The sequence below is a fragment of the Myotis davidii genome, unplaced genomic scaffold, assembly GCF_000327345.1.
Source record: "Myotis davidii unplaced genomic scaffold, ASM32734v1 scaffold187, whole genome shotgun sequence".
In the NCBI taxonomy this organism is placed as follows: domain Eukaryota; kingdom Metazoa; phylum Chordata; class Mammalia; order Chiroptera; family Vespertilionidae; genus Myotis; species Myotis davidii.
Window position 1 is genome coordinate 3,456,968 of NW_006383018.1, and position 14,446 is coordinate 3,471,413.

At 38.3% G+C, this 14,446-nt stretch overlaps 1 protein-coding gene across 1 annotated transcript in view; it reads right to left on the reverse strand.

Annotated features, from left to right (window-relative positions):
* The window catches only part of LRRD1 (leucine-rich repeats and death domain containing 1), an 18,537-nt gene extending 5,502 nt beyond the window's left edge, over nt 1–13,035 (reverse strand). Inside the window, 4 exon segments of the mRNA XM_006779260.2 lie at nt 531–729; nt 1,114–2,955; nt 2,957–3,058; nt 12,940–13,035. Coding sequence (XP_006779323.1) covers nt 531–729; nt 1,114–2,955; nt 2,957–3,058; nt 12,940–13,035 — 2,239 coding nt within the window.
* Between the last annotated feature and the right edge of the window lie 1,411 nt (nt 13,036–14,446).

Below are 14,446 nucleotides of genomic sequence, written 5' to 3' on the forward strand. Positions count from 1 at the left end.
GTCAGAGGCGTCAGGCCTGGGCAAGGGGCCGATCCTGTGATTGGAGGGTGATGGGGGTCAACGCCTGAGGGCTCCCAGTATGTGAGAGGGGGCAGGCTGGGCTGAGGGACACTCCCCCCCCCAACCCAGTGCATGAATTTCGTGCACCGGGCCCCTAGTTAGAATATAATAGAATATAGGAGTGGAATCAAGGAAGCCAGCAGAGAAAGGAAAACAGAAAACACTGACCTAAGGTTGGATAGGTAGGTGTGTGTATACAGTGAGGGAAGAGGTCAGGTTCAGAAAGAGAAGAAAGGGTATAGGCAGGAAAGACAGAATGAAAAAATATTCAGGTTCCCCAGCTGGATTATAACCTGTTTCAGGGAAGGAACTGGGCCTTATGTTCTACTCACATTTTCTGAACCTATAACAGCTATTTCCTTCCAATGGGCACTTAATGCATTATCTTACCAGTTTGCCGTTCTGTCTTGTTAGTAAAATTTGCGACCTAGACATTAATACTTTACTTATTGATTATACTTGACACTCACCACTCAAGTTTAGTTTCTGGAGTTGGTATAAAGATAGAATAGATGGTGGCAGGTATCTTATTTGATTGTTGTTTGCAAGTAAACTGACCAAGCTTCTCATTTCCCCTATATTTCTTGGAAGCTCTCTGATTGCATTATTTGAGATATCAAGTCCTTTAAGTTGAGTCATTTTAGACAGCTCTTGTGGAAGTCTTGTTAACTGTAACAAAGATTAAACAATTATATTTTTAATGACTATTTCCAGGACTAAAACTTCTAAAATCAAATAGAAGGATTATTTTTTGTCTTAAAAAGGGGGTATTTTTATATGTCACAAATTCTTGCGACTCTTTGCTAAAACCCACCACGTACTATGGTGATATCCAAGTACTGATCCATGCTACCAATTCTTTATGATTGGAAACATTTTCCTATAAAGCGATGTGTTGGGAAATGTATTTGTAAGCCATAGGTTATAAAAAGCCTATCCTTTAAAAATAAAACAGTCCAACTAAATTTAAAACACATACACATATACTACATCATAGATTTTGATCCCTTCCAGTCCCACCTTCCCCTAAATCCCAAAATAGCAGTTTCTTACCTTTCTCCCATTTTTCTGACTGATATTCAGCTCTTTCAGTGATTGTAGTTGACACAGTTCAATAGGAAAATATATAAACTCATTGCTTGAGATATTTAATTTCTGAATTCTTTTTAAGTTACAGATCTCTGAAGGGATTTTCTGTATTTGGTTTTCTGAAATATCAAGTACTTGCAAATTTGCTAAAGTACACACTTGTATAGGGAAAGTTTGAAATTTATTACAGCATAAAATAAGAACTCGGAGTGATGCCATATTGGAAATAGATGATGGAATTGTACTTATTTGGTTTTTACTAAGATCCAGGTATTTAAGATTAATAAGAGAGCATAAGTGCTCAGAAAATATGAGGAGTTTGTTTTCATTAAACTCTAAGTGAAGCAATTGTTTACTGAAAGATATATCCACAGGTATTTCTGAAATATAATTTCCATTAATAATCAAATAATAAAGATACTCTAAAGCACACAAACCTATTGGAAAGTACATTATTTTATTATAACTCAACTCAACTTTAGTTATTTTCTTGCAGTTTTTTATTTCAATGGGAACATCTATGATTATATTTCCTGACAATCCTAGGCTAAGTATATTATTAAGATGTGAGATATCGTCAGGTATTCTCACTATGTTATTTCTGTTCAAATTGAATTTTCTTAAATTTTTAAGCTTGTGGATGTTCTTAGGAAGTTTTGTTAACTGATTATCGCTGAGACTAAGGCATTCTAACATTACACAATGGGAAATATTCTCTGGTATTTCTTTCAATAAATTTTTATCAAGTATTAGAATCTTAAGTTTCCTAAAATTTTCAATTCTGTGTGAAATATCTTCTAATTTATTGTCAGCCAGTTGGAGTTCTTGCATTTTGAGCAATTGAAAAATTTCCACCGACAAAAATGTAAGTTTATTGTGAACCAGTAAAAGTTTTTCTAAATTTTTAAGCTCCCTAATTTCCTTTGGCAAACTGCTTATCAAGTTTCCAGTGAGGTTTAGTGAAATTAACTTTGAAAGGAAGCACAAAGCTTTAGGAAATATTGTTAACTGATTGTATGCCAAATTGAGGATGCTCAAGTTTTTTAAACTAGACAAAGTATCTGGTATATATTTTAAGTTATTATTAGCCAAACTTAAAATTTTCAAGTTTCTAAGGCTTTCTAAGCCAGAAGGAAAATTCTCGATGTAATTGTTATTTAAAAAGAGTTGCCTGATATTCTTAAGCTGTGATATTTCTTTAGGAATATGTGAAATTTGGTTGTGACTGACATTTAATATCCTTAAATTGTGAAGCAACTGAATTTCAGTTGGAAATGATGATAACCCGTTGTCTTGCAAGGATAGAATTTCAAGTCCTAGCAGATTATATAAGTCTGCTTGTTTAAAACCTTTGATTTTGTTCTGGTCTAAATACAGATATTTTACACATTTTGTTTTTAAAATGCCTTTAGGGAATTCTTGTAAACCCTTGGCCTTGAGGTTAATAAAGTTACCGGACCTTAAGTTAAGTCCTTTCTGATATTCTTGAGAGAGTTGTGGGCTAATTTTTCCTAATCTTTCATGAGCTAGGAAGTCAACAGAGGTCTGATATTTAGCAGTCATCTCAGTTGTTGATAATGATGGACCTTGTGAAGTTTTGGTTGTTGACTGCGAACTGTCCCTTGTATCTACTGTTTCAGAAAGAGTTTTCCCTTTTTCTTCATTACTCTTAGGCTTACTTTCAGAGGAGGATGTTGCTGTATCATAATGTATACCTAATGTATCCATGGCAGGATGTGTTTCATAAATCTTGACAGAAGGTTTCCCATCAGAAGCTTTCTTTAATAAATCTGATTTTTTTTTTATTAAATCCAGGCTTCTCCATCAACTCTGATTCAGATTCTTTCTTGAATAGACTAGTGATATCTTCTACTTCTTCTGAAATAGTCTCCAAACATCTTATTTGCCACTAATATGTTTTATACCAATATAAGGTTGTAACTCAGTTTTAATTTTGATGTTTAAATTTTTTTTGAACCTAGAAAACAAATGCTGATGTTAAAAGAGATGTTATAAAAACGTCAAAATTACAAATTAATTTTAATACACTTTGTAATGTATAATGAGTAATTTAATAAATGTAAAACAACATATTTATAACTTATAAATTAATTTACATATGATTAATGGTTAAGGATGATTTATTGATTACATGCATCACATGAAACTCGAAATCGCATTAAAATTATAGAAAGGAATAAAAAAGACTTCAAACAATTAGAAAGAATAGATAAAGAAATGAAAGAATTCAACAAATTTTTGGAAAGCAAAAGAGATAGCCAGTGGGGCCCCTCACCCCCATGCCACATGCAGAGTGCCATAGCATTTGGACACCGAAGGTTTATAGATGGTACTGAAGTGTCTTCTCACTACTGTACTGTCAAATTCAGTACATTGTGACAATTTCCCCGATAGATAGAAGTAATATTCCTTAAGGAAAGAGGGATTGCTTTCTGTAACAGTAAACTAGAAGTAAAACAACCTTTTCAAGGACTGAAGACTAAGTCTTTTATGTGATTCCTGCACAGCTGGAGAGCACCCGTCCTCAGATGTGTGTGTCCCAGCTCCCATAGGTCCCTTCTCCAAATCCATAGTTTTTAATAACCCAACTTCTTTCCTTTGTACGTTTATCACCAGGATAGTAGCTACTTCCTAAATTTACTATGACTATGTTACTGCAGTTTCCCCTTACCTTTTTAGTTCTCTAATACTTGTTTACACATCTTCCTAAATTAAATCCTTTCTTTAAACTGGTATGGTTTCAATATTTCACAAACTCTCTAAGAGAATAGAAAAAGAGGGAACATTTTTCAACTTGTTTTGTGAGAATAACACTGACCTTTTACATCAAAACCTAATGAGGACAATATGAAAAAAAAAAAATTACAGGTCAAATTTACTCAAGGCAAAAAATGCAAAAATTCTAAGCATTAAAAAACTGTTCTAATATAAAAACCAGCAGTGTATAAAAAGGAAAATGTTTTCTGACTAAGTTGCATTTGTTCCAGAAATGCAAGTTTGGATTTTAACATTAGAAAATTAACATAATTTGCCACATTAAGAGATTAAAGGAGAAAACTCATATGATCATTACAACAGATGCCGAAGCAGTTGATAAATCGCAACATTTTTCATGATTTTAGAAACTAGGAATAGATGGGAATTTTCTTAAACCATTAAAGGGCATCCATAAAAAAAATCTATAATAAATATCACTCTTGGTGTTGAAACCGTGGAATTTTTCCTTTGATACTGAAAGCAAGAAAATGTTGTCCTCTATCATAATTTTTTTGTATTTTAAATATATTTTTATTGATTTCAGAAAGGAAGGGAGAGGTAGAGAGAGATAGAAATATCAATGATGAGAGAGAATCATTGATCAGCTGCCTCCTTCATGCCCCACACTGGGGATCAAGCCCACAGCCTGGGCCTGACTGAGAATCAAACGGTGACCTCCAGGCCCATATATCAACCCTCAACCATTGAGTCATACCGGCTGGGCTCTGTCGTCATTTCTACCTCAACAGTGGGGGGTATGCAGGAGGCAGCTGATCAATGATTCTCTCTCATCACTGATGTTTCTATCTCTCCCTTCCTCTCTGAAGTCAATAACAAATAAACAACTCAGAATTTTATGCCTATGGTTATGAGTAATTTTGCTGAAATATTTCCTTTTCTGTACTGTTCTTGTCCAGTTTTGCTGTTAAGGTTATACCCACATAAGTTATACCCAAATAATTATTCTAATTATCTCTTAAAAGGGTAATCAGTTCCTTGAAGGTTCTGTAAAATTTGATTTTTAAAATCTTATTAATATGATTTAATAGTTACTGGTTTGTCCAAGTTTTCTTTTAATTCTTTTTTTTTTAAATTTATTTTATTGATTTTTCACAGAGAGGAAGGGAGAGAGATAGAAAGTTAGAAACATCAATCAGCTGCCTCCTGCACATCTCCCACTGGGGACGTGCCCGCAACCCAGGTACATGCCCTTGGCCGGAATCGAACCTGGGACCCTTCAGTCCGCAGGCCGACGCTCTATCCACTGAGCCAAACCGGTTTCGGCTTCTTTTAATTCTTGAGAGGAGTGGAGAAGTAATGCTTTCCTCTGGCTCTATGTTTCCGTATGGAGGAAACTGCTTGGAGACCAAGATCAACAGTAATTGATATAAATGTGAGGAGTCTGGCAGAAGGCTGACCAGGACTCCTTTTGATATTCACAGGGTGAATATCTACATTTTATTACCGGATGCTGACTCAATGGCCTAAAGCAAACTCTCCCAAAACCTGACAATCTTACTGTTTACTAAACATTACCATTGATATGTCTTTTTGCATTGCTAAAGGCAATTGTGTATTCGAGCTAATTAAAGCAGCTGGGAAAGGAGCAACAGAGAGAGCTTGACCGCTATGGTTAGGCTGTCCTCTGGTTCCCCCAGTAATCAAAAAATTAATATTTCATCTTGTGTATCATTTGTCCGTCAGCCCTTCCTCCAAGTCTTTGAACCCGCGAAAGCCACGCTAGCCGTGGACTCTCACAAAACTCTATTTGTGTAATGTCCTTGGCCTTGAGCCTCATCTCCTCAGTATCTCCTCTACAAAGACTTAGATGACTGATGATCTCAGTTCCTTCTGGGCTCTTTCCTTCGGGTCTTCCTGCCTGCAAGAGGTGTGTTCTAGTCCTAGCGGGTTTGGCTGAGTGGATAGAGCATCAGCCTGAAGACCAAATGGTCCCAGGTTCTATTCTGGTCAAGGGCACATACCTTGGTTGCAGGCTCTTTCCTGGCCCTGACCCTGGTCGGGACTCAGTGCAGGAGGCAACCAATTGATGTGTTTCTCTCTGTTTTTCCCTCTCTCTTCCACTCTCCCTAAAAATCAATCTAAAAATATCCTCTGGCAAGGATTAACAACAACAACGAGTTGTGTTTTAGTCAGCTGTCTTCCATAGAGATTTGCATACCTGCTGAGGGAACCAGGGAGTGTTCATCTGTGTGATGACAAAGTAATGTCCAATTCAGAGGTGAATAATTACAAGTCCACTTAGCTGCAGACCAAAGCCACTTTCTAATGCCACCACCCTTTAATACAGTTCCTCATGTTGTGATGACCCCAAACCATAAAATTATTTTCGTTGCTACTTCATAACTGTAATTTTGCTACTGTTATGAATCCTAATGTAAATACCTGATATGTAGGATGTATTTAGGCGACCCCTGTGAAAGGGTCGTTTAACCCCAAAAGGGGTCGAGACTCACAGGTTGAGAACCACTGCTCTAGACTGCTTTTACTAGTAATAAATGTGATAATCTGATCCCCTTCTGCCTGATTATATTTAATGATAAAGAATTGGGGAGGGGAAGAAAGGGTATTATTCTTTGAGCACTTCTCAGGTTGCAACATCTGATACATTGGCTGAATACTTTGAAAGATAAATACAATTTAGGGCTCTGGGGTGATAGTGTCCATGGCTTATGACCTTAAAGTTTTGACCTTGTCATTTTTGTAGCAGCCCAGATTGTATATTTGTTTTTTGTGGGGATGGCATCTTCAGGTGGCTTTAGCCCTTGGGTGTTAATAAGCATGACATACATGGAATTGTGATCTTGATTGGTAACCACAGTTTATGGGAGTTTTATCCCCAGGTATTTGGTTGTTTTTCTGCAAAAGGGTTGTTTTGACTTTATTTTTTATAGTGGTAAAATAGATACAAAATGAATTATTTAACTATTTTAAGTATAAAGTTAGTAGCATTGTTGTCTATCATTGTTGTCTAACAAAAGGGCTGTTTTGGTTTTTTTTCAAATGGCAAACTTATTAAACAAGCTTCTCTGGTCTCCATGTGTTGATACCTACAGGTTGACCATGCATGCTACACCCAACTTGGATTGGCATTCTAGGAGCAACTGAGCCAGAGATGAAATCTTCTGTTCTGTTAACCCAAATTAGGTCGTGTGCCAAACCCTGAACCAATAACTGTAGCCAGGAGCCAGAGTAATACTGTTGTTTTAAGATATTGCCACTTGGCTCACTTCTAGAGACAGGGGGGCTATATGCCTCTCCCAAATCACATGGGGGATAGATAGATTATATAGGTAGATAGATGGATGGATGGATAGATGATAGATAGATAGATAGATAGATAGATAGATAGATAGATATCAGGGAGATAGAGCAACCCAAAGCTAGAACAGATGCTGGAGAAAAAAACTATGATGTTTCCTATAGCCACTTCTTAGAGATAACTGGTGGTAAATATCATACACGTTCTTTTTATTTTCTACCTAATGATAAAGAGCATTCTAAAAGTACTCTCATCCTGCCTGGCCAGTGTGGCTCAGTGGTTGAGTGGACCTGTGAACCAGGAGGTCACAATTCAATTTCTGTTCATGGCACATGACAGTGTTGCGGCCTTGATCCCAGAAGGGGGAGTGCAGGAGGCAGCAAATCAATGATTCTTTGTCATCATTGATGTCTCTCTCCCTCTCTCTCTCTCCCTTCCTCTCCGAAATAAATAAAAATATATTTTAAAAGAACTCTCATCCTCATAAGTACTGAAGGTGTCATGTAAAAGTAAACATTGTCAATTTGAAGTACAAACACTGCCTTTTTAATTATTCAAAGTGTGCATACATTTCTTTGGACACTGAGTTCCCCTCTACCCCAAAGAACGTGTATACTTTCATAGCTGATAACTTACTTAATTTTCACTCCTTTTCAGGTTTAACTTATTTGAAATAATGGGTGAAGCCGACCAAGCTTTGAACAAAGAAAATTTATACACTAGATATTTTTATGGGGATACAAAAGGGTGCACAAACACCAAACGAAATGATTCTTGATGTTTGTGATCCCATTGCCCCTCATTATCAGCAGTGCCTGGGCCAGAACAGTCATCAGTTTGAAAACAGGGTTGACAAAACAAATTATTCTTTTCTGTAGATTCTTTTAAATTTTGAAAAAGAACTGTATAGTAATAAACACTGACTTTATAATCATTCAAAGTGTGTGTACATTTTAGGGGGACACCCCGTATTAGTAAAGTTGAACAGTGATGCGATGGACTTGTTACATATCTGAGAGACATGGACATTCAGGGAGCCAATTGTTTCCTCGAGGAGTGGAAGAAGAGAGAGAGGCTCCACAACAGAAGCTAAAGCGTTTGACAGATGCGCACACGTGAGAGGTGGGTATCCCTGGGGCATGCAAGAGGGAGGACATGCAGAGCTGGTGATGGGGGGGGCGGGGGGGAGGAAGAGAAAACCTGCATTTGGATGAGAAGGCCGGTTGAAGTAAGTCACAGCACTTCCCACCACCTGGAGATTCCCCCAGCGCCTGCAGCCGGGCACTGAGGCGGCCCTGGGCACGCGGGACCGCGTCTGGGCCGAACCGCGCCCCTGCGCTTTTGTGCGCTGGCCGCAGGTCACACTGGAACTTTGCGCGGCAGGCCAGGTCCTACGTTCAACTCTCCAGCAGCGACGCGGGCCCAGCGAGCAGGGTAGAGAAGGCGGCCCTGGGTCCTGACAGGCGTCTATGGATACAGGCACCGTGAAAATGCCAGCCACTTCGTGACGTGAGGGACGCACGCCTCCTGGAGCCAACCTCTTTTTGTCTCGGTTACCCCCAGGCCATGCCTCAGGCCCGGCCAGGCTCCCCAATCATGAACCAACTGAAGGCAAGCAAACGGAACCCAAGAATAGCATGCTCCTCTGGGAGAGGCGGTGACTGTGCCGCTGTTGAAAGGGGTCCGAGACCACGCTGATTTGGAGATTTGGAGGCGGGTCTGCCCTTGCGGTTACCAGGAGGAGTATGGGGAGTGCGTGTGGGCAGCAGAGGCGGCTGAGCTTTGAGAAAGTCCCTGGGGTGACCTGTCGCCTCCCTTCTCCCATCATCTAAACAGCAGGACCAGTCAAGTTACAAGACTAATGTAGTCCTAGCCAATATGAACAAAACACCGTATTCATCAGAAAAACGGGAAGTATTTGTAGAATATAAGGATGTAATAGAAGAACCAGACATATAGAGCTTTCAGAAAAGGGAAATAGAAAAAAGGACCGTGCTTGGGTTATCAATGTCTAAAATATAACAAAACTGAATACATCAGTGAGTTTTACCATGAATGAAACATTCTGAAGTTGACACGAATTCATTTATATCTTTTAAAAAAATATTTTTATTGATTTCAGAGAGGAAAGGAAAGGGAGAGAGAAATAGAAGCATCAATGATGAGAATAATTGTTTGGCTGCCTCCCACACGCCCCCTATTGGGGATCAAGCCGGCAAAACTGGGCATGTGCCCCTGACTGGAATCCAACCGGGACCAGTCCACACGCCAAGCTCTATCCATTGAGCCAAACCAGCTAAGGCCATTTATATCGTCTGATGAACACTATCACATCTGTATTTCAAAGTTATGTTTAAGATGTCCTTAGAGTGGTAGTTTAACCTCCAATGTGTTATTAACCATGGACTCATGTCAAAGGCTCACCGTTCATTTGCAGGGGCTCTTGTCTGCAGAGTAAGGCATTCTACCCTTGCCTGGCCACTGCTGCCTTGGTGAAAAGTCACAGCCTTCCTGATTAGCAGGTGGTTGGCCCACCACATTTCCCAGCCCTTTTCCATAGCCTTGCAGCTGTTACCAAATTGTTTCAGTGTATGGACCTCCCAATCTCTTCCATCACCACCAAATTCCAATTTGGAATTTAAAGTTGAATACTGAATGCAATCAACTTTCTAGAATTTATGAAAAGCAATCAATAATGAGAGAGAATCATTGATTGGCTGCCTCCTGCCCGTCCCCCACTGGGGATCAAGCCCACAAGGCAGGCATGTGCCTTGACCAGAATTGAACCTGGGACCCTTCAGTCCGCAGGCTGATGCTCTATCCACTGAACCAAAGGAGTTAGGGCCCTAAAGCCTTTGCCTCTGGCAACCACTGATCTCTTCTGTGTATCCATGAGCTTAGGTTTTTTGTTTGTTTTGTTTAGGTTCCACATATGAGATCATATGGTATTTGTCTTTCTGGTTTACTTATTTCACTTAACATAATGCCCTTGAGATCCTCTATGTCCAGATTTCTTTTTTATGGCCGAATAATATTTGTGTGTGTGAGATTTTTTAAAGCCACTTGTATATCTATGGATACTTAGGTTTTTCTGTTTTGGCGTTGTAAATAATACTGCAGTAAACATATGGATTCATATTACTTTTTCAGTTAGTGTTTTTTTTGTTTGTTTGTTTTTTTTAAAATATATTTTATTGATTTTTTACAGAGAGGAAGGGAGAGAGATAGAGAGTCAGAAACATCGACAGGAGAGAAACACCGACCAGCCGCCTCCAGCACATCCCCCACCGGGGATGTGCCCACAACCCAGGTACATGCCCTTGACCGGAATCGAACCCAGGACCCCTCAGTCCGCAGGCCGATGCTCCATCCACTGAGCCAAACCAGCTTCAGCTAAGTTAGTGTTTTTGTTTCCTTCAGATAAATACCCAAAAGTGAAATAGCTGGATCATATGGTAATTTTATTTGTAATTATTTGAGGAACATCATACTATTTTCCCTAGTGGCTGCACCAATTTACATTCCCACCAACAGTGTGCATGAGGGTTCCCTTTTCTCCACATTCTCATCAGTTGTTATTTTTGACTTTGATGATAGCCATTCTAACAGGTGTGAGGAGATATATTGTTGTGGTTTTGATTTGCATATCCCTAATTAGTGATGTTGAGCACTTTTCCCATGTAACTGTTACCCATCTGTATGTCTTTGAAAAAAATGTCTATTCAGATCCTCTGCCCATTTATTAAAATTAGATTTTTATCCTATTGAGTTGTATGAGGTTTTTATATATTTTGGATATTAACTTCTTATCAGATTTGCAAATATTTTCTCCCATTCAGTAAGTTGTTGGGCTTGCCTTTTCATTTTCTTGATGGTTTCCTTTGCTGTGAAGAAGCTTTTTAGTTGGATGTAGACCCACTTTTTTATTTTTTGCTTTTGGTGTCAAATCCAAAAGATCATCACCAAGGTGGATGTTAAGGAACTTACCCCCTATGTTTTCATTTAGGATTTTTAGGGTTCCAAGTCTTACCTTCAAGTCTTTTTTGTGTATGATGTTAGATAGCTGTCCATTCTTTTGCATGTGCTGTCCAGTTTTCCCAATAGCATTTATTGAAGAGACTATCTTTACCACATTGGATATTCTTGTGTCCTTTGTCAAATATTAATTGACTTGGCTCCTTTGTCATAAATTAATTGACCATATCTGTGTAGGTTTATTTCTGGGAAGTCTATTCTGTTCCATTGATCTATGTGTCTAGTTTTGTGCCAATACCATATTGCTGGAAATGAAGATAATTTGCTGGTGTTCCACAAGTCTATTTGGGGATGGGGGAGGTTGAGGGCATTAAAAGATTAGTATATTTACCTTCTTTACACAGCATAAGGTAGAGGGAAAAAAAGCTTCTTAGTGTTAACATGGAAATTTATATTACAATTGGTCTTTGGAATATAGGTAGTTTTCTTGAATAACAAATTTATTTTCTCATAGTTTAGTTTTGGTACCCCCCCCTTTTTTTCTTTTAGGGAGTTTAAATACTAAGTTTCTGATTTGTGATTTAAACTCCATATTAGCTAAAAGTAGATTGGGATTTTCCTTAACCCAGAATTGTTTCAAATTTTATTCTTTAAAAGAATATTTTTAAAAATATTTTTATTACTTTCAGAGAGGAAGGGAGAGGGAGAGAAAGATAGAAACATCAATGATGAGAGAGAATCATTGATCAGCTGCCTGGGGATCAAGCCTGCAACCCATGCATGTGCACTGACCAGGAATCGAACCAGGACCTCCTGGTTCCTAAGTTAATTTTCAACTACTGAGCCACACTGGCTGGGCTCAAATTTTATTCTTAACTTAAAAATTACTTCCAAAAACATTTTGTCCTGGTAACTCCTATTACTAGTGTTTATCTGATCCATCTTGGAAATTGTCTTTGCTGTATCTTTCCTCATTTATACAATAATGTAAATGTGAAATATCTTACCATTTATTTCATGACTGATTATGACTAAGAGGAGAAATGGTTATTAACTTTATAGCACTTAGTAAAATCCTGTGTGTAAATTGTTATACAACATAAAATAATATGTGGTCTGTGAACATCCATATATTTTTGCATAGTAAATAACAAGTAAGCCAACAAATAAAACTAATTAAGATCCTGTGCCATGCTCAGCATGGCCAGAAGTGAACCTGACAAGAGAATATATCTGGGGCTAGGTGGAACATTGCTCTTGGAGGAAGAGACAGTGCCATAGCCTGTAAGCCAAGTCTTTATTTTATAGTCAGATCCCACAAGGCAAAGCAAGTGTGTGGTCAAGATGTTTACAATGTTCTCCCGAGTTTCAAATCTACTTAATTAAAGGGTGTCCCAAAATTCACGCAAGAAGTAATTTTGATAGAAAATACAGGTTTATAATTAAAACTTGTAAATTTCTTATTGATTCACAAAGTATATAGTATAGGGTTATGTATGGAATAGCATATCGGGTAAATGGCCTCCATGGCTTTGCTGGCACATATGCACTCTTTTGTTGAAATTTTCCATGACCGTTTTGCATAAATGTGGCTGAATTTCGTTGATACAGTGCTCAATTTCCTCCTTCAAGGTGTGGGTGGTCGTGGGCTTGTTGGTATAAACCTTAGACTTCAAAAAACCCCAAAGAAAAAAGTCCAACGGCATTAAATCGCATTATCTGGGCGGCCAATTTTGATCACCAAAATGGGAAATTACACGACCAAGATATGACTCATGCAGTAATTGAATTTTTTCTCGGGCTGTATGGCATGTGGCACCGTCTTGTTGAAACCACATGTCGTCCACATCCATCTCTTGCAATTTAGGCACAAAAAACTGGATTATCATGTTGCGATAGTGAGCACCATTAACTGTTGTTGCCTGAGCAGCTGCATTTCTGTCATGGATAATTTCAACAAAAGAGTGTGTATTGCCAGCAAAGCCATGGAGGCCATTTACCCGATATGCTATTCCATACATAACCCTATACTGTATACTTTATGAATCAATAAAAAATTACAACTTTTAATTATAAACCTGTGTTTTCTATCAAAATTACTTCTTGCGTGAATTTTGGGACACCCTTTTACAAGCACCTGAGAACTCTATCAAGCTTTGTTTTGGCAGCACTTGCCTCAGCCTACATCACTCAGCTACCTGGGACCACAGTTTTGGACCATAAGGTCAAGCTTACAACCATAGCCTTTGGCTATAATTGTGCTGGGAGGCTTTGCCCTCCAAGCTGGGACCTTCACATGGCTTTGCCACAAGAGAACCGTGCCCTCTTACTAATCTGAGGCTTGAATCTGTCCAAACGCCATAGTTGCTCTCCACAAGATCCAACTTTTAACTATATATACATTTAATTATTTGTCAATGAAATGGCTGAAATAAATAAAAAATCTAGACTGGCTTTTCTTCCTAGTGGTTATGTGTACAAAAACAAAATTCAATATTAATTGAAAGCAAACAATCAAGAAAAAGAATATGGCACACATTTGACTTTAATACAAATTGTTTATCTGTTTTTCTATCTGCAGATGACTTACCATTTTATGTTCATTCCCTTTCACTGCCCTACTTGTATACAGTCAGTAAACACACAAAAATATTATCAGCATCTATAAAATACAATTCAGAAGGCATGTTATTAAAACATCATATAGCATATTCCAAAAGTCAACAAATGATGTGCTAATTACTGGTTTGGGATACTTCTGTTATTTGCTCATATAATTAAGTTGATGGCATAATTACATGATTCTGTAACAAGTGAAGCATTTGGTATGCTCTGGGAGAGGCTTGTTTTAAAAACAATTGCCTTGGCCCTAGCCTTTAAGATTCTCTGTCTTTAATTTTTTGGCATTTTAATTATGATGTGTCTGGTCATGGATCTGTTTGGGTTCTTCTTGTTTGGGGTTCTTTGTGCCTCCTGAACTTGTGTGACTTTTTCCTTTACCACTTTAGGGAAGTTTTGTTTTTTTTTTAAAATATATTTTATTGATTTTCAGAGAGGAAGGGAGAGGGAGAGAGAGATAGAAACATCAATGATGAGAGAGAATCTTTGATCGGCTGCCTCCCGCCCCCCCCCCCCCTGGGATCCAGCCCACAACTCAGGCATGTGCTCTGACTGGGAATTGAACCTTACCCTCCTGGTTCATAGGTCAATGCTCACCCACTGAGCCACACCCTCAGGGCTTATCTTTATTTTTGATAAATTATA